Here is a 21,384-nt window from a genome sequence, read left to right as displayed (position 1 = left end):
AAGGGACTGCATATCTTTTTGTCATCTCTGTTGATGAACACTTAAACTTTCAGTTCCATGTACCCGTCTGGTCAGAATGTTGCTCTCAATCGGGGAATTGCTGTTCCATTGCAAGGTGGACAAATAACTGTGTCACTGTATCAGGGCCGCCCAGTGGATTCAGAGTAGCAGCCGTGTTAGTCTGTATCCGCAAAAAGAACAGGAGTACTTGTGGCACCTGTTAGTCTCTAAGGTGCCACAAGTACTCCTGTTCTTTTTCCAGTGGATTCAGGGGATCTGGGGGAAAACGGCGCTTGTACTAACCCGGTGGCAGTCCGGGTCTTCAGCGGCATTTCGGCGGCGGGGGGCCCTTCAGTCACTCCATGTCTTCGGCAACACTGAAGAGCCCCCCGCCGCCGAAATGCCGCCAAAGACCCGGACCGCTGCCGGGCCAAGGCTCGCGGGCCTGGGGCAAATAGCTCCACTCGCCTCGCCCCCCCCCCCCTCTCCGGGCAGCCCTGCACTGTATATACCACCGTGGAATAGGACAGAGGCAGATGCACAGACGCTTTCTTTCTTAGAAAGTCACATAACATGGTGAGAAGAAACAACACAAACTAAGCAAAAAAATAAACTACCATGTGTGTCCAGTGTTGTACTAAAGTAAAATCTGGTACTTGTATTCTGAGTAAAAGCATGATTGTTTCCTTTACAAAGTGCTCGACTTTCATCTAATAGGAAATACTACTAACTCCACCTAGAGATTTTAATAGAAAGTGGGGGAATGCCTAAAGTTTGCTCAGGTGTGTGCCACATGGGAATCTAGCTAGAGTTACAATAGAGCAGGTTAAATCTGTCCTCTCTTTGATACGGAGATGCAGCCTGCAGAGAGAGCAAATCTTCAGCTTGATCTGAGAATCCTTTCTCTAGGATGCTAGGGTGGTAGTCTCCATTGGCTACAGATCTGCAGTGAAAGGCCACATTGCAGAACTTTGCAGGCCGCATTCGGCCTGTGAGTTATACTCTGTCACCCCAGGCTTAATATATCCAGAACTGATGACTATATAGTATATGTAGTGGCCTGTGTTGTCTGAAATGACTTGTGCTTTTGGGTGCTACAAGTTTTGGATACCTAATTTGAAACACCTTCAAGAGGCCTTTCCAGAGAACCTTCTGAAAATCAGACTCCTTTGAGACATCTCAGGTTTGCCTCCCAAAATCACTAGTTATTTTTAAAAAAATCTTGGGCTATATGTCTTATTTCTACATTAATATTCATTATCTGTGATTTTATGAGATGACGGGAAATGCATATCCTATATCTAAATCCGTATCTGGCTCGTGTGCATCAGGGGAATAAATACACACTCCATATAGAAAGCACCTCTGGATAGATTACACATATGTTTGATGATCTTCACAGCAGTTCCTTGTGGGATGTCTAAGCAGGGAAGCTGCATGTTTTATGAAACAGAAAGTGAATACTAGATCTAAGCCATATAAACCTAGCCACCACCTCACAGTGCTGTGCCCCCTTTTCTGTGTGTGTGTGTGTGTGTGTGTGTGTGTGTGTGTGATTAAAGGAGTTTTTCACCTCTCGGACACCCATTCTAAGACCTTATGTGTCAGTAGTAACTGAAAGTGACCAGAAGCCATTGAATTGCTGTTTGGTAGCCCATGTGTAAAGAATTTGGCAGTTTCAGTCCAGTTCCCAGTAGAGCAGCCACAAAAGCCACCACCACCAATGTCATTAACTGGCATCCTTGTTGGTAGTTTCAGCAAAGAGGCCAAGAATTGAAAGGGCCGTAGAGCCTGAATTCTAAGCTTGGCCTGAGAAGTGGTTTCTTCAGGTCAGGTTTGAGGCCTTTTGGCCTGGCAGTGTGAAAAGTCTTGTACTGCTGGGCACGGGCTGTGGGGTACCAGTTCTGTAGATTAACAGAGAAGTTAATTTCCAGGGTCCCTCAGTACAGCCGTAGACTCACATGGACAAACTAAATAGCTGAGAGGTGTCACTTAGATTTACAAATACAACTGGACTTATTTTCAATGGTCTTTTCATAAAGTTGCATGGTATTTGGAGGCATGTATTGTGACTACATGCTAAGGTGATGGATATGCTAGAAATGCCATGAGTAAGTTAGACAAATAGAAATAATTACTTAGGGCTGGTCTACACTGGGGGGGGGGGGGGGGGGGATCGATCCAAGATACGCAACTTCAGCTACGCAACTAGCGTAGCTGAAGTCGAAGTATCTTGGATCGAATTACCTGGGGTCCAGACGGCGCGGGATCAACAGCTGCGGCTCCCCCGTCGACTGTGCTACCACTGCTCACTCTGGTGGAGTTCCGGAGTCGACAGTGAGCGCGTTCGGGGATCGATATATCGCGTCTTAACGAGACGCGATATAGCGATCCCGGATAAATTGATTGCTACCCGCCGATACGGCGGGTAGTGAAGACGTAACCTTAGACTGTAATACACTTACAAGCAGGGACTTTTCTTCTTACCTCCCTGTAAATCATCTAGCACATTTTCAGTTTCATATAACAACAAGTGATTATAATAAAGCTAACTAGTTATGCTGGCATCAATGAAATATTCCCCACTTTGACTCATTTTATCTAGAACTAAATGAAAATAGAAATGAGTGAGTCTATTTTAAAGACCTGTACAGTTGGGGACATAGGATTTTCAGAGTCCAGAGACAAAGCATCCTTCTTTGATACCAGCTTGTTTCTTTGCCTTTGAGAAGCCAGTGTAGAATGTGAAATTACTTTTCCTCATGTGGATGACAAGTCTGGTGCTCCCTTTAGTGGGGATCAAGGGAGTGTAGAGTGCGTGTACTGCTGAGCTGAATTATGTTGTTTTTTGTTTCCTCCTTGCAGTGAAGAAAACCTGTGCAGAATCAGACTTCACCTGCAACAATGGCCACTGCATCCCAGCCAGGTGGAAATGTGATGGTGAAGAGGAATGCCCTGACGGGTCTGATGAATCAGAAGCGACATGCAGTGAGTACTGTAGATAATCAATGTGTCTTGTGAAAGTAGAAATGGTTTAGAATGGTAAGAAGCCAGAGTCACCTGCCCTCCTGAAGTTTGCAGGATGATCCCAATTTTCAGAGTTCAGATATAGAATAAAAATTAGAGATGGAAAAGTTCTGTTAGGTTATTTAGTCCTGAAGTTCCCAACAGTGTTCCCCCCCTAAGCTGTGCATCTGCGCAGCTGCACAAGAGTCAGTGAGGTGCCATGCACTTGATTAGTAGAGCCAAGCACATCCGGTGACTTGTGTTCAGGTGCCCCTCCCCCCGCCGCTCTGCTGCCCAGCTGCTCCAGCCCTCTGTCTTGGAGCCTCTGGCCAGCTCCTGATACATATACCAGGAACCACTGCCCTAATCCCTTCCCCAAAGGGCGCAGCATTATTCCCTGTCGTATTTATGTAATGTCCGGTGATATTGCATTGTTGGTCATTTGGAGTCTGAACAAAACTGATTGTAATCAATGGGCTTTGGCTCAGGTCCTTTGAGAAATTCAGATTTACTCTGCATTGGATGGTGACATTCTGAAATTCATCATGCTGCAGTGCATTTCTCTTGTGTTGCAATGCCACAACTTTGTAACACTATCGTGTCATAGCATTGTGTTAGTGATTTTTGTCTTGGAGGATGAATGAAGAAAGGTGAGCACTGTAACTGAAGAAGGATTAGCTGTGGGGAAAAACTGAAGCAGAAAGTCAGTATGGCAAACACTCCTTTCAGGTTAGCATCTTTCATAAATGCACCAGTTTAGTAAGACATACGTGGCCTTGGTTCGGTGCATTTTACCTTTTTCCTTTCACTCTTTCTGAGAAGGTTCATCCACTTTCCATTGGTCTGGAATACTGAAGAGTTATTAAATATTGACTGATGCTGAATAGAAGAGGCACGTCCCAGGGAAACTGGAATTGAAATACTTGCTAGCACATGAACCTTCACCCGTTGTGTGTTCACGTTGTGCTTGGGAGGACCAGAGTAAACTAATGTAAACCACACATTGAATTTCAAGTCATGTACTGCACAAATGTATTCCCATGGGTCAGCAACAGTGACAAGAAAAGTATTTTATCTGACTTCACCAGCGTGCAGCACAAGAAGAGTATACAATTAACCATTTTTTTTATTTTTAAGCCTGATAGCCAGTTCTGCATTGCTACCTAATTAAGAAAGATAAATGTGCTTCTCTTTTGCAGGAAATGATTGGATTATTTTTTTCAAGCCATTTTTTTCAAGTACTGAAATAATTACCTCAACAATGGCATTAACATATTTATATACTGTATGTGTTTTGGTCTCTCTGTCCCTCCAGCCTCCTTCTTAGTCAAAATCTCTCTTATTAATGCTGTATCCACTATCTGATTGCCATTGGATGTGGGTTGAATAACTAAGCAGTTCCATTCCCAGCAGTCTCTGTCTGTAAATCTCCTATCAGAGGCAGCAGAATGGGCTATGTTTAGAGCACGCAGTTCAGCATAAGGTCCGCAAGTGTTTCTTTTGACCTCCATCTCCTCTAGCACGTATGCATGTATTTCCTCTAAGAAGATCAGCCTTCAAGCTGTGTAGGAGGCTTGAATTGTGCCGTTACTTGAGTACCAGCCTCGTTAGCCATTTTATGAATGTGACTATGCTGTCCCAAGCGGTGACCTTTTGCTTGAAACCTAACAAAAGGCTGAAGTCTGTGTTATTTTCAGGTCAGGTGGTGCATGGGGGAACTGTGCCCTTGAAACCTCTTTCATTGTAATATGAAATGAGAGTGGGAAGGAGCGTGGACTGTGTCACCTCAGACAAGCTCATTGAAAAGAGGGGGGGGGGTGCCAGTATGGCAGCAGTTTTCTCTTTGTATTTTAAAGGAAGACAGTTTTCAAACCATATCAAACAGCATGGCAGAGTGGGATGGTGGGAAGCTTCTCTTTGTTTAGATAAGATGATGTCATAATCCCACCAGAAAAAAATGTCCTCTTAGTTGGAGCGCTGAGAATTTTCTCCAGTGAATGCTCTCTCCTCTTCAGAAACAACAGGCCCTAAATCTTAACCCTGTACATTACAAAGCATCTGTGGCCACCTAGGATTTCATGGTTGCCACTCTGCTGCACAGCTTGGCCACTTGGTACTTCATAGTGACAATAGATCCTCCTGCTTCACAAGCACAGGCCCTGACCTCTGGAGCTAAAGGAGAATCTCTGTTAGCTGTTAGCAGAACAGGGTCTATAACACACAGTTGTAGCAGTATTGATTCTTTCGTGTAGTGGGCGGTGCTACACCTACACACTGACCAGTTCACTACCCTAGGACAGTGGCCATGAATAGCTTGCACTGTCATTAAAGCTGATGTCCAATTTCGATTCTCTTCCACTTTTCAGTCGCTAATAACCTTCTCAAACAAACCTCCTTACTGGTGAAATTTTCCGTTCTTCATCTCATCCTAAAGGTGTTTGGTTCTCTATTATAAGTTTTAGCCAGCTCAGTTCAGTTTTGTGTAGAGCAATGACTCCTGTATCAAAGTTCACAGAGGGCCTTATATCTTAATACAGTATGAAAATTCTGTCTTCTCCCATGTTCAGTTAGAGACCTTAAAAAAAAAAATCTGAAACTAGAAATGTGAAATTTGGCTTGTTTCATAGGATCATTGAAATTGAAAGTTCATACCTAGTTTGAAGAAAATCAAGCAAGTAGTTTTAAAGTTCTGAGTATTGAAAGTTACCAGTTTTATGTGGACACGTGTAGAATTTTCCTCTCTGGTCTTTTTATACCTCACTTTTAAGAGACTTCAGGTGGAGTTCAGGCCGCTCAGCAATTCAGAGGACCAAACCCATAATTTATAAGCATGCGTTGGCTGTGTGGTAAACTAGTGGGGGAAGCTGTTCCAGTGTTCTGTAGGTCTTTTGACCACCATCACTTGGGGCAGAAGTGTGGTTATAAACCCTGTGGGCTATCAAAGGAAAAACTATTGGCTATATTATTTTTTTTAATGTTCCACCCCTAACTTAAACACCAAACCCCAGTGTATGTGAACACAATCTGAGGGCAGGTTCATACCTGTAATAATATGCTGAAAAATCAGTGGGAGGTGAAATGTACATTCTAATAGTCTGGAAGGCCTTATTCCTATATGGCCCCTCCCATCTTCTCTGCTTTTTTCCTCTTTTTGGTCAAAGCATTGCTGAGTTTGTGCTTGTGGTTGGAAAACGCCCGTAGGTCCCTTTACCCGTCTCATTTTCCTTTTTGAGAATGCATCGCGGCTCAGTATTGGACAGGGCCCAGGCAATTTGGGGAACTGAGATTTCTCTTTAAAAATTAGTTGCTATTAGAGAGGCCACATAACTGGCAGCATCTTTGCCAGATCCCAGGTTCATTCCTAAAACAATATATCACCTAGATTACCACAACACTGGGGCATTGTCCATTGGAGCCAGTGAGGGCAAAGCACTGACATGCTTAATGTTACATTTTAGAAACACTTCCAGCTTAGGATATTGTCAGAACTGATGCTACTCTCCTTCTCAGCATCGACATCTAACCAGTTGCTAAATGGCTTTAAGACTCTGGACACAGCTGAAGCTTTCTGATTGGTTGTTAGTGATGTCATGTCCATGTCTGTTATGCTCAGCAAAATGCACAGCTTGTTTTCCTTATTTGTTTTTATAAAATCCCTTTTCCAAAAGTAGCAAAACACTCCCTGCTGGGCTTTGCTACATGCTTACTGCACTTCCCAGGGCACTGAGGTCCCCCAGTGACCGTGTGCCCTGTGATGTGGTGACAGCATCATCATTGTGCAAGATCCTGTTATTTTTGGATATAGGTAATCGTGAACCCAAGTGCCACCTCAGTGGCACTGTTCCTGTTGCTAGAGTTAACTGTCTTGGAGTGGTTCCATTCAAAGTTTCCTCTTTCAGGGATTTTATAACTCAGCCCATTAAAAGAAATGTGGTTGAAACTTTGTGCTTAAGAGCCCAGCCTGAGAGCTAATGTTTGGTTTTAGTAAACCAAAAAACCCAAACAGTTTCTTTGGCCATTGGTGAGCTATAAAAGCAGACGATGGAGAAGATTCAAAGGTGGAAAAGACTATTACTCCCTGCAAACTCAAAGAACGGATGGTGTGGGATATGCCTACCTGATTCTAAGGGGTAAGTCCTCCTGCTCAGTGCTTCAGAGGAATGTGAAAACATCCCAAAAGCCCTGCAAGGAATTCCTTCCTGAACCCTGAGTGTGAATACAGAGCAGTGGGGTGAAAGAAGTGAACAATCTGAGAAACTTTCACACACTCCCATATTTCAAAGTTAGGTTATTTATTTTCACTGGGGGTTCAGAGTCATCTAGTTAGTGAGAGTTTGCAGGATTGCTCCCCATGTTGGCTTTTTAATGCTTGTTTACTGATGATTAGTTTTGTAGCACAGACTCACCAGCAACTACACACCACATAACAGAAGCACTAACCCAGGAACCAATCCCTGCAACAAACCCTGTTGCCAACTCTATCCACATATCTATTCCAGGGACACCATCATAGGACCTAACCACATCAGCCACACCATCAGGGGATCGTTCACCTGCACATCTACCAATGTAATATATGCCATCATGTGCCAGCAATGCCCCTCTGCCATGTACATTGGCCAACCTGGACAGTCTCTATGCAAAAGAATAAATGGATACAAATCAGACATCAAGAATTGTAACATTCAAAAACCAGTGGGAGAGCACTTCAGTCTCCCTAGACACTCTATAACAGACTCAAAAGTGGCCATTCTTCAACAAAAAAACTTAAAAAACAAACTTCAATGAGAAACTGCAGAACTGGAATTAATTTGCAAACTTGACATCATTAAATTAGGCCTGAATAAAGACGGCTGGAATAAAGTGGCTGGATCACTACAAAAAGTAATTTTCCCTCCGTTGACACTCACACCTTCTTGTCAACTGTTGGGAATGGGCCATATCCACCCTGATTCAATTGGCCTCGTTAGCACTGACCCCCCCCACTTGGTAAGGCAACTTCCATCTTTTCATGTGTTGTATATTTATACTCGCCTACTGTATTTTTCACTCCATGCATCTGAAGAAGAGGGTTATCGCCCACGAAAGCTTATGCCCAAATACATTTGTTAGTCTCTAAGGTGCCACAAGGACTCCTCATTGTTTTTGCTGATACAGAATAACACAGCTACCCCTCTGAAGCCTGATTTCTGTTTCTCTTTTGGAAATTTGAAACAGCACAATTATCCAGCAAGGTATTTTTGGAAATGGTTACTGCGCGCAAACAACCCTCTCCTTTTTCATCTATTTTCAGGCAGATCTTTAGCCCAAACATTTGCACATCTCCTCAGGTTCATCCAAGCAAATTATTCATGCAACTCTGAAGTCCTATCACTTTATGCACTAGTATATGGTTAATGAATTTGTTTAGTCCCATTCAGGTTTTTTCAGCCTTCAGGAAAATTTGTCTATCTTTATTTTCTACTAACTGATCAATTTGGGGATCTATTGTAGGTTGGATCCTGCCCCCTCTGAAGTCAATGGTAAAACTTCCATTGACTTAAATAGGAACAGGGTGAGCCCCTAAATCAGGAGAGGTGAACTGTCTCCGAAAGCCATATTAACTCCGGAATTTTTACAGTCAGCTAAGAGGCAGGACTCACCGGCAGGATCAAAAAGTTGTATTAAATGAGGTTGACAGTTATTTTTTTAAATTCATACTAATGGGGTAGAGCTTATATTTCAAAATATACTTTACAAATGAGACGTCACAGAGAGACGGGTGAGACTGGCCAGGAACAAAGAAGTAGCCGATAGCCCATACCGAGCTGCTGCTGCTGGAAGGGGAGGCTTGACACACACACAAAGAATTGTATCTATGTTGCTAGGAGAGGATGAAATCAGTTAATTGTGGACATCTGCTTTGGGATGCTAACTGCCAGGATCACGTTTCTTGTGATTCTGATCAGATTGAGCCTTTGTGGATTTTGGTGGTGGCCCCTATTTAAGCATTCAGCCTCTCAGTTAATTGAAATTCAGCACCTTGTAAAGATGCCAAAACGCAAAAGCAAATAAACCAAACGTTTTGTTTTTAGTATTCTTTTCAGATAAACATCAGAGTACAACCAACAGAAAGTTTCCTTTGGGGAATACAGTATTCTCCTCCTGTCTTACAGCAGCATTGTTGTGTCTCCTTGATTACAGCCAGGAAATTATCTGAATCCACACTCACTGCTATAGATCAGCCAGCAAAAGGTGCTCTGAAATAATCATGCATTTAATTTTGATGGTACCAGTTTGTTGTTCTATTCTAGGTGCCTCACCAACAACATCATTAAAAATCTAACAGATAGGCTTGCATGGTAGGTGGGGGATTAACTAAGCCCTAACAGGCTTCCAACTACTCCTATCAGCAGCTATTTTGAGATGCAAGGTGAGCTGTCTGCATCATAGTAATATCAAGTGCATGAGAAATAACTACTCACAGCAGCACTATTCAGCCACTTAATACAGGCAGAGAAGAACACCACAGCCAGGTGAAACTAGAAGGAGAACTTCAGGAGGTAGTGGGTATACTTTCTCACATTAGGACTTAGTGAGAACACCAAAGTGCATCATGGGAACTTTCAATAACCAAAGGAGGTCAGAGCAGCTCAGTTTTATCCATCCAAAAGATGGCACCTTTAACAGCACTGTGCCCTCTAACACCATACTGGGACACAGTGCTTTCTTCACCAAGACCATGTAGGGGTTACTGGTTCATAATGACTCAGTGGTCATCTAGTACCAAATTGTGCAGCATCATGGGTTTTCCTTGGCACTTTTTCTATGAAACTCTTTTAAGCTTATGAAACTTGGTGTGATCATGGACTATAGTGAAATGGCCGGAGACAAAATTTAATAGAGGGTACGTTGATGGTTGCACGTAGCGGTACAAAACAGTAGTGTGTGTCATTACCGCCCAATCCAAAATGAACTTGTTTTCCCATTATCACAGAGTTTTGGAAAGTGTTACGTCCTTACCTAGGCTGTATATTGGCTCCATTTGACATGTGTGATAGACTCAAAAAAGGGTGAGCAGATTTCCTAGGAACTTTGCATTGAGGACATTGTCCTTTACAAGTGAATTGCCTTGAATTTCTAGGAAGCCAATATTAAGCAGTTTATTCTTTACTATTTTCCATCCAATTTCTTGAAGCTAAAGAACGGGTTGGGGATTTTATTATTGAGCTAGCAGAGACTCCTTGCAGAATTACAGCTTTAGCCACCTGATATTGTTTCACCCTCGTAACTGAACCCTCTGCTTTCTCGCAGCATTTGAAAAGGGAAATTTTAAATACCCTCTGAAGTATTTTGGTTATTTGATCAGAGAGACAATTTAAAAAAAAGCTCCAGAGAAAATAAAAATTGCTAACAAATGGTAATAGCGCTGATGGGAACACAAACTAAACGGATAGAAAAAGCAAGTGAAAATCTGAGCTAGCAAACTCTAGCCTCAGGACATTGTATATGTATAATGAGATCAAGGAATTCAGGCAGCATAAATTTAGCACTGACTTTTTTTTCCTTATCGGACACGTGACACTTTCTCAGTGAATAGCAGAAATTATTATACAGAAAAATATAGTGGGGAATTTTGGGGGATGGAAAGAGGAGGAGAAATCTAATACCATATTACACATAATAGAGCGATGATTTAAGGAGGATAGGTTTAATAAGTAGCACTCATGCAAATTGATCTTTAAATGGAGATATAATTTGCAGTCAGACTTTGAATTTGGATCTTAGATGCCAGCACCAGAAAGTCAGACAGTTTGTGCTCTCTTGTATTTCTAAATGGTTGCTCAGAGAAATGTATCTAAACATGACAGTTTTATTTTTAATATATTCTATTCTGTGGTCCCGAAGAGCCTAGCATGTTGCTGATGTTATATAAAAAGTGTATTATAATTATTATTTCAGTCCTATGGATTTCTGTTAAGTTGCACCAAGTGAAATACTGTAATTGCTGGCATGTCTTTCCTCCCTTCTATACATCTGCTCCCGACTCCTATCTCCTCATTTACCCGCAAATAATTGTTTTTGTGTTATTCCTCTTTGATCCAGATCTACTGCATGACTGACTTGGTTTGGGGACATTACTATAGGTTTCTGCAAAGCAAGTTGTTAGACTGTTTCTTGCCCTATGAGACTTTAGTCCTGGAGGGGAATGATGGAATGTCTCATTTAGGGCATCACACAAATACTGGGTCATTGAACTTTGAGCAGGAAAAAAATAGGCCAAATCAGTCAGAGAGAATCAGATATCAAGTTCTGGGACCTGGGGCTGTACTGCAGACAGAGATTTCCTGTGTCTTTTACTACAGTGGCAATTAACAGAGCAATCCTATTAGTATACACTGTGATGCTTGATGTTGGGTTTTTTTGGATGGGGTAGGATAAATTCTTTGAGGACCCTTCTAATTTATGAGTAGTTATACAGATGGCTGAATACCCCACAAGAATTTCAAGGACTTACAGATTAGATGATTGCATATCAGATGCACAAGGGCCTGTTTTTACAATGGATAAAACAAACTCCTTGGTTTCACTGCACCAAATAGCAATTTCTTACATAAAATAGAGCAGCTCAGATAATAGCAATGTTAGTGTTCTCCAGCAAAACAATGGGACAGATGGAGCTATCTGAAGATCCAGCCCAAACTCTCCACTACATCTATAAGGCAGACAGGCTAGAGAATATAGAAATGTCATTATGAAAATTTCCAGTTACAAAATGATCATGACTGGTGTGGCGATGTAAGAGGAAGAAAGGAAACAGCCTGATTTTCAGATACTCAGACTGAAACTGCAGTGCTAATAGTCAGAACAGTCATTTCTGGACTTGCTTGCAGTGTTTGTTGTAGCTGTGTTGGTCCCAGGACATTAGAGAGATGGGGTGAGGCAGTGTCTTTTATCGGACTAACTCGAAAGCTTGTCTTTTTCACCAACAGAAGTTGGTCCAATGAAAGGTATTACCGTGTCTCTCTAGTTTCTTGACTTGTCAACTTGATCAAATCAAGTATGGAAGTCACCAAGACAGAGGAAAGATGGAACACCACAAGGGCTTTTTATAGTCTCTTTTTTCTGATTATCACTATACTTTAACTCCATACCCAGGATAGTTTTCATATTGTTCACAAACCTTTGTCAGCATATTACCAGTTCCAAGTATAATTAGGGAGGATTCCAATTTTAAATCTTGATATTCTAGCTCAGTGGTTCTCAAGCTTTCCAGACTACTGTACCCCTTTCAATTTAATTTTAATTTAATTTAATTTAATTTATTTATTTAAGTTTCAAGAGTCTGATTTGTCTTGTGTACCCCAAGTTTCACCTCACTTAAAAAGTGCTTGCTTACAAAATCAGACATAAAAATGCAAAAGTAACACAGCAAAGTGTTACTGAAAAATTGCTTATTTTCTCATTTTTACCATATAATTATAAAATACATTGATTGGAATATAAATATTGTACTTACATTTCAGCATCAGGGGGTAGCCGTGTTAGTCTGTATCTACAAAAACAACAAGGAGTCTGGTGGCACTAATCTGTTAGTCTTTAAGATGCCACCAGACTCCTTGTTGTTTTTTACATTTCAGCGTGATACTTGTGCAGTCTGTGTCTCCTGTCCGGGAGCGTGCGAGCTGCTTGCACATACTAGTGGACCAGGGACAGATGCCGGTGAGCCTGGTGCCCACACCAATGGGCGGGGCTGAGGGCAGTTCAGCTATGCTGGAAGAGTTGCCCGCATGGGGTGCTGGCTCCTGCAAGCGGCAGCCCGACATGCTGCTGCTTTTGCTGTTGCAGTTCCCGGTAGAGCCCTGCAGCTCCGTGGATATCTGCTTTATCTCCGTGGATGTTCGTGGATATCAATTTTGTATTTGCATAGAGCTCTACTCATTCCTCTACTTAAGGCATAAGACCATCCTTCTGAATTAAGTGGAATCTAGTGAAACCAACTCAGGGGAGTTCTTTCACTTCAGCAGTAGGTAACCCTCATCTGAGACTGTCCTCTTGACAGTCAGCGTCTGGACCAATGGTCAATATGTCTTTTTTCAGTGTTATCTGGCTTCAGAGTTTCACTCACCTGCAAATGGAATTACATGTGTAAATTAATTTTGCAAGTTAGATAATGATTAGGGGGTAGTTTTATCAACAATAAAAGCCCTTAAATAATATATATTTAAACAAACAAATATTTTAAAGGAAGATCATAACAGTTCACAATTACATTTTCAGAGGTTTTAGGGCCAATACAAAGCCCATAGGAGGTAGCTATCAAGTCCCCTCAAATGTTTTTGCTGTTCTTATTCCTGAACCACATATTATTCCACAACAACAAAACAGCTTTTCAGTGCTGCATCCCATGCTTTGATGTTTGTGATTCTTCCATGCCTCAAATCTACTCTATGCATTTGTTAGTCAAATATTATGAAGATGCTGGCATTTAAATGATTGCCTTCTTGGTCTAATGCCTTCTTACAGCTCATAAACAAGGATGACAATGAAAGATATTGATGCTATTGTTCTATAGCTGTGATTAATTTTGCATCAGTTTCAGTTGGCAAGAGGAAGAGAGGGAAAGTGAGGGTTAAGCACATAAAGGTTTTGTATCTGCAATTATTTTATAGCCTATAAAAACGGAAACAGTAAAAACTGAAGAAGCTTTGGAAGATCTGGTTTTGGTTTTGGCCATCAGATATCATTCTCTCTGTTCACCTCTGCTTGGCTTTTTGGAATTCAGAATAATTTTATTTTTTACTGGGGGTGACAAAATCATGGTAGATTAACAATATAAACAATCAGCTTCTTCATTTTACCTTTTTTTTTTCAGAACAGTCCTGACAAATTTTATAAGTTCAAAATTTAGCATTTGTTAAAAGAAAAGCTGGGGAGTTTGGTATCATGCAGCTGGTCTAATATGAATAGGGGTAATTTCTGGAAATCAAAAGCAAAATACAATTTGAATATTCTTCTATTGTGTTAGAAACCCAAACACAATAGTATTGTGCTAGTGCAGACAGCCACAAAAGTGAAAGTGCCCGGTTTCATTTCACTGTCCCAATTGAAAGTTATGTCTTTAATGTTCTTTTAGTTTAATAATCCACATGTTGTTAATATCACAAAAGTCGTAGAATTGCATGACCTCTGATTCTTACTTTTAAGAGTCAAATCCTTGCTCATGTCAAACTTCCATTGATGTTCTGATTTAGTAAGTGCTTCAGAATTTCCCCCTAGAATTAGGATGATGATTAGGGCTAGTATGGTACATAGTTTCTGTCTGCATTGGTAGACACTAGCCAGTGATTTTTCTGAAAATGCTCTGAGTCAAGTTCTGCTCTTGGTTGTAAGTATTGTATCCACTGACAGCCCAATATGCATATCTTAGGGCAGAACTTGGCTCCTTTTACTGTGTATTTGCGGGTTATAGTGGACTTTCCATAGCTACAGAATATCTTAACCAGTGCCTTAATTTAGTAGTGGTTTATAGGCTTATTTCTGGGGACATGGTATTTAATGTCTATGTTCAAAGTGGCAGGTCTCAGCCGTCAGTTCATCCCTTCTCAATCTTGTGTTTAAGTGAACGCAGAGGATTTATTTCACCCACTTCATTTAAGTCAGACTTCAAATACATGTGGGAGTGTGCAATCATAAACATGGTCACACACCCATGCACACATGTCTCACTTTTAGGAGATACAACTGATTTTTTTTTAATTGCCTTTCTTCCACTCTGTACTTCTAACCTATTCACCTGACCTTTCACGTGAGTACTTAAGGTCTTGTATTATAAAGGACTTTATTTACTAATGCAAGTTGCAAATGTTGATCCCAAAAGGTTGGAGATAAGTGGCTCCTTTGCTTGTTTCCTAAGAAGCTTCATCATTTTGAAACAGTTTTAGCTTGTTTAAAGTCAGTGATTTCACCCTAGATATGTTGGTTTGCAAGTTTGCAGTAATCAGGTCTGGAGCTCACAGTAGTGTGATTCAGCGAGGTTGACTGTATGGGATGAACTTTTCTAGCAAGGTGTAGGTGGAAAAGTGTGTTCTGCCTAGCCATAGGACTGCATGCTGGTGGGTTCCGTTTGTTTTAACATCTCAGCTGTAAGACTTAAAAATTGACTATTCCATCCTGAAAACTAAAATTAGTATTTTTTGTACAAGATTAAAGTTATATTTCCAGATAGACTTTAATAGCAGCAGAACTATTCAGGTTGTGTCTTTCCATTTGCACATGTAAAAGAATTTAGGATGTTCTGATTTTTATAAATGATAGATTCTTTGCTTGCCTTCTGATGCCTACTCTTTTTTGTATTAAGCTCTTCCTGTCCTCCAGATTCTCCTGTACGTGCTGCCTCATGTCTGGCAAGTAATTTTTTTACAGATTGGTTTAACGTCTCATCTCTAATATATCAGCACCCCTTTGTATGGCAGTGCAGTGTCATCATTGGATATGAACCAAAATCTTGATGTAACATCTCAGCTGTCTGCCTGTGAGGTGAAGGTGCTATCAACAAAGACGTGTCATGGCTTCCTTTGTGTTGTGGTATACTGTAGAGATGTAGGTATACTGGTATACAGTACAGAGTGTTACATTGCACTCCAGTTCAGACTGCAAGAAAAAAAAAAGAAGCAAAAACTTGTCCAAATGCTACTGCAATGGCAAATACCAAGGGATCTACATGACTGTTTATAACATGCTTAGGTGAACCTTTCCTTTAAAAAAATTATTGCAGTATTTCAGTAAACATCGGGTGACTAGCAAGACATTTTAAGAAGGAACATTCCCAGCTAGTGAAAGCCATATTACCCTAAATTCCAGATAGTAGCCCAGCTGTTTCATGAGTCCTGCATAATTTGTCCTTATAATTTTGATCATTCAGTTTGCCAGGTTTCATTATATTTGCTCATCTGTGGGGATCTTTGGTGGCTTAAGTTTCCTATTGATGAGAAGTACTTTTGAGCCTTTATCTTTTTTACAGATGGTTATCTTCATACTGGTGCTTGACTCTTTGATCCTCTGAATAATTTTGTCCCCCTAGCATTTTGTGGTTTTTGTCCCTGTTTTGATTAGAATTGTAGTAATCTCAGAGAATGAGAGAAAGAAAATGCATCTAGACAAAAAGAAAATGAAAGAGCAGCTGCTTAATACAGAGGCTCAGACAAGCCAGAGGGTACACACTGGACTCTTAGCCGCTCTTGGGAGACTTCTGAAGAAAACAATATTTTCATTCATATCACCAGTGGGTTTGATATGGACACGGCTGCTACTCTGAAACCTGGCATTATCCAAGTGTTTCTGCTTTCTAACATGTAGGATAAAGAATTGCTTCTTGATACAACAAAGAAAGAAAAGAGTTCAACCATCCAGCATACCAAACGCATACACATTTATACAGATCACATTTATACTGGCGGACAGTTGGAGCAATGGCATTGAAGTCATTGGGCCAGATTTTCCCCTGCATTGGTGGGACTGGGTGCCCATTTAGCTGCATAGAGCTAATGTATTGGGTCTGATGCAACCCACTCTTCTGACTGCTGGCATAGTAGAGGTGGCTGAAAGAAAGAGGGTATGGCTGGATTTTTTCAGCACTCCACTGAACCCAGGCTGGCATATTGGTCCCTTTTGGGCCATTGACATCTAGCATAATACACATATTAAGTATTTATATTATGGTAATAGCCAAAGGTCCCAGTCAGGATTTAGGCCCCTTTGTCCTGGGCACCGTATGACGTAATGTAGAGCAGCCCTCGGGCTTCTGTAATTTATACCTAGGGATTGGATTGGCATACAGCTATCTCAAAGCTGCCTTTGGAACCCCACCCTTAAGTTGTAATGTGTGCTTCTCAGCCATAGCCGAGGAGCTGGGCCATTGCGTTCAGTGAAGTTACACTGCTCCTACACCTGCACAACTCAAACCGGAGTCTGGCCCAGAATCTCTCTTTATATACCATCATATGAGATTTCCATAGCCTGACACTATGGAAATCTCAAATTAGTATTCCCCTTCCCCTCGCCTCCCTTGTAGCTCCACTGTCCATGAGCTTAATAATACTGTTTGAATTCAGACTTTCCAGAGCAAGTCTTGGAAAGTAACTCTGTTTATTGATGGCCTTCTCACTAAATGCAACAAGTAATGTCTCAGCTTTCAGGCATTTGATTGGTATCACTGTGGAAACTGAAGACTAATCAAAGAGGCTTCCACAGCTGAAAATAATTTGTGGATGGTGGGGAATGAAGGATGTGAGCCACTGATAAAGGTGTTTCTGATCCTCTAGATTTATCATTCTGCAGTGAGCTTTTATGTAGCTCATGGGGGCAGAAAAAGAAACAAAGAACAAGTAACAATAGACTTTTTTTTTGGCTGATAGTGAAATAAATTAATCTATGAGGGAAAATAGTGTGATCTTTGGATATAGGTTATTTGAACCTCTAGATATTTCCAAGGTATAGACAACTTGTAAAAATAGCTCATACAAAAGAAAACCCGCAGCTAGTAATAATAGGTCATTTGTATTGGTGCCCTCTTTCTAGATTCCACAATGTATTCATTTATAAGAAATAATGCAGTGGAAAATTACAATGGTACAATCTAAAAATTGTTTGCATAATTAAAATCCCATTTTATTTCCATAATTATAATATGCTTATCTGATGAAAAACTGTTAGTGATCCATTATATTTCCAGTCAGTCAGTAAGGTAAGTAAATTGTATTGAAGGGCTTAAAGGAACACTAACAACTTTAAAAATCACATTTTAAAAAACCTTTTTCCATTTAGTTTTCCTACTACTCATCCTTCTAAGTTGCACTTCCATTCGAAAACCACATAGCACGTTGCAAGTCCGAATTAACCTCAGTACTGTATCTGAGCACCAACAAGTGTGCTAAGCACTAAATAAGTAAAGCTATGGCGCTGTAACAGAGTCAAAAACCTAGGGCCCCAGTCCTGCAACTGCCTGTACATGGTCAGACCCCCACACCTGTGTGGGACCTAATTAAAGTCAGTGGCGTTCTGCACAGGGTCACACAGATATATCTAATTCTGGCGCAGGATTTACTACCTGAGTAAAGTTACATGTATGCATTTGTAGGATTGGGCTCCAAATTAAGACATGACGCAAAAAAATGAGGAAAATATATAAGCAAAATGGGGGACAGTAGACTAGGACAAAGGTTACAGTAAACCGATCACAGCGTTCTTCAGCTAAGGCCAGGGAACAACTGTATTGTTTTGTTAATTTTTTTATTGTATTATGAGGACGATTATAAGTGGCTTGGCAAAATTGGGTATATTGGGTTGGTTTGAACAAGGAGAAGAAGATAGCTTGGTGAAAAGGTTTAGAGAGGCCGCTCCAGGCAGCATGAGAGAAAGCAGAGGAGTGTGACAGGAAGAAGGGATATTGAAGCTGCCTTCAATGGTGAAGGTCACCACTGAAAACAGTAGTAGTCATGGGTGCCAAGGTCACACAGGAGGCCCGTGGCAGGCACAGGACTGGACGTCGAGAGACCTGAGCTGACTTCTCAGCTCTGCCACTAATGTGCTGGGTGATCTCGATTGTGGACAAGTTGAGTAGTTTCTCGATGTTTCAGTTTTGTCATCTGTAAAATGACGCCCATGATTCTTCTGTTGAGACTGCCAAGAGTGGCGCCAGTTTGCGTTATTCATGACACAGAGATCCACTAGGAGCTGGGCTGAGTATCATTTTATTCACATACGCCACTGAACTTCCAGTTAGGTGGTTGTGTCACTACTAAATGGGCTGGATGTGGCCAGAGGATTAATATGAGCACATGGGAACCCCTTTAATACTTATGGCATTAGCTAATTTATCCTTACGACACCCCTGTAAAGTAGATAAGTTTCATTATCCTCATTTTTCAGATGGGTAAATTGAGGCAGAGAATAAGACCTATGTTCAAAAGTACATGAGCAAAGGTACACGCACAGATTTTCAGAAGTGACGGGTGGCTATTTGGGATGCCTCAATTTTTGGACAACCAGCTTGAGACACAATGGGTCCCATTAAAGTGACTCAGATTGAGTGCCCCAAAACTGAGGCTTCCAAAATGGGCAGTTACTTCTGAAAATCTGGGCATGTACAAGATAGGGATCTGCCTGTGGTTAAGCTTTTCTGACCTGAGCATGTACTCTGTTGTGCAGACTTTAAAAAAAATCAGGGCCAAACAGCTTGCTCAGAATCACAGAGAGCATCAGTGTCAGAGCCAGCATTTGAACTCAGGAGTTCTTGACTCATAGTGTTGTATTTACTGTATGGTGCTAGACCATACCTTTCCATATGTAGTCTCAATAAGTAACGTAGTTTATTGTGTCTTAGAAATTGTTGGTATTCTGATACTTGTGATAGACTTTTATGGCCTGATTTTTAAAAAGTGATGAATACTTATGGTTACTATAAAATTAATTGGCAGTTGGGGTTGTTCAGATCCTCTGAAAATCAGCCTTGTAGAGTATAAAGAATAGTATTGTATTGTCCCAGCACCTGTTAATGCTTTATGGCTCAGTGACAGAATTTCCCTTATTACTCTCCATAATTGAAGTTTTATATCTTGGCTGTGAAAGTTTACAGGGGAAATGTTTTAGCTGTTTAAATACCAGGAACACAGAAAAACAGAATTTTGATTGTTTCTCATATGTCAAAACTCTTTGAATTACCAGATTATCCTAGTTTACCCAGTATGCCTGGTTTGCTTTAAAATATGGTCATATTTTTAGAAGGCCAATTTCACAGAAAATGTGTTTAAAAAATAGAATTCAAAGATCCTTAGATATTCACTGAAATAGGCATAGGTTTCAGCCTCAATGTTCAATCTGCTGTGTTTTGTTAATTAAAGAAATTACTTTGAGCCGGGTATGTGAGCCTCTATCTGTGCACGAATGTGTAAGGGATCCAGTATTATGATTTATACAGGAAGTAGGAATGGGGAGTTTTGTGTTATGGTATGTCTGATGGTGACGCTTCTCAGAGCACCCAGGGCTGTGAGTCGTCTTGTTGCCACCTTCTGTCAGCATGAGGGAGTCTTGCATATGCCATCTGGGTGTCAGCCCCGTAACACCACCAGCACTCTCCTCTGGCCCACACCAGTCCTCCCAATTGACAATAGATGTACCCCACCCCTCGAGTCCCTTTGAAGTGTCCCCCTGTGGTGTCCAGCCCCGATCACTGGATACCCACAAAAATTCCAGATCCTCCATTCCCAAAGGAACAGTGTACCTCAGTTTACCAGTTTTACCTTAGACCACTGCTCCTGTATCACACACAGCACTTGACTTCAATTATAGTAAAACAAAGGTAGCAGTTCTGCAGAAAAGGACCTAGGGGTCACAGTGGACGAGAAGCTGGATATGAGTCAACAGTGTGCTCTTGTTGCCAAGAAGGCTAATGGCATTTTGGACTGTATAAGTAGGGGCATTGCCAGCAGATCGAGGGACGTGATCGTTCCCCTTTATGCGACATTGGTGAGGCCTCATCTGGAGTACTGTGTCCAGTTTTGGGCCCCACACTACAAGAAGGATGTGGAAATATTGGAAAGAGTCCAGCGGAAGGCAACAAAAATGATTAGGGGTCTGGAGCACATGACTTATGAGGAGAGGCTGAGGGAACTGGGATTGTTTAGTCTCCAGAAGAGAAGAATGAGGGGGGATTTGATAGCTGCTTTCAACTACCTGAGGGGGGGTTCCAAAGAGGATGGAGCTCGGCTGTTCTCAGTGGTGGCAGATGACAGAACAAGGAGCAATGGTCTCAAGTTGCAGTGGGGGAGGTCTAGGTTAGATATTAGGAAACACTATTTCACTAGGAGGGTGGGGAAGCACTGGAATGCTTTACCTAGGGAGGTGGTGGAATCTCCTTCTTTGGAGGTTTTTTAGGCCCGGCTTGACAAAGCCCTGGCTGGGATGATTTAGTTGGGAATTGGTCCTGCTTTGAGCAGGGGGTTGGACTAGATGACCTCCTGAGGTCCCTTCCAACCCTGATATTCTATGATTCTATGAAAAGGAAATGTATTTAAGAAAAAATAGAGAATCAACTAGAAACAAATGTGAATGATGGAAAGAAATGGTTTAAATACAGAACAAGATAATAAAATGTGAACTGGACCTACACTTATTAATAGTTACCTTTCCTAGCTAATAAAGTAGATTCTGACCCCAAAGTTCAGTCTCTTGCAGCGTTTGCCAGCCCCAAGGAGCCAGGACCTAGTTTTAGCTGAAGCACCTGGCTCATCAACATAACTTCTCAGTGAAAGTTCCAGAGTGTCTTTCTCCACCCTGTGACATACTGAATCAGTCTCTTATCTCTGTTCACAGACAGGGCACTCCCCTCGCTGTCCTATC

The 21,384-nt window shown here is 41.4% G+C and overlaps 1 protein-coding gene across 2 annotated transcripts in view; it reads left to right on the top strand.

Moving 5' to 3' along the window:
• Positions 1-21,384, top strand: part of LRP8 (LDL receptor related protein 8) — a 258,479-nt gene that overhangs the window by 140,620 nt on the left and 96,475 nt on the right. For both annotated transcript variants that reach the window (XM_008167917.4, XM_008167918.4), the window contains exon 3: positions 2,866-2,988. In XM_008167917.4, the coding sequence (XP_008166139.2) occupies positions 2,866-2,988 (123 nt within the window). The remainder of the gene's footprint in view (positions 1-2,865; positions 2,989-21,384) is intronic.

This window comes from Chrysemys picta, chromosome 8 (genome assembly GCF_011386835.1).
Source record: "Chrysemys picta bellii isolate R12L10 chromosome 8, ASM1138683v2, whole genome shotgun sequence".
NCBI classification, from domain to species: Eukaryota; Metazoa; Chordata; order Testudines; family Emydidae; genus Chrysemys; species Chrysemys picta.
The sequence above is the reverse complement of the archived record's forward strand: the minus strand, read 5'-3'. Positions and strand labels throughout refer to the sequence as shown.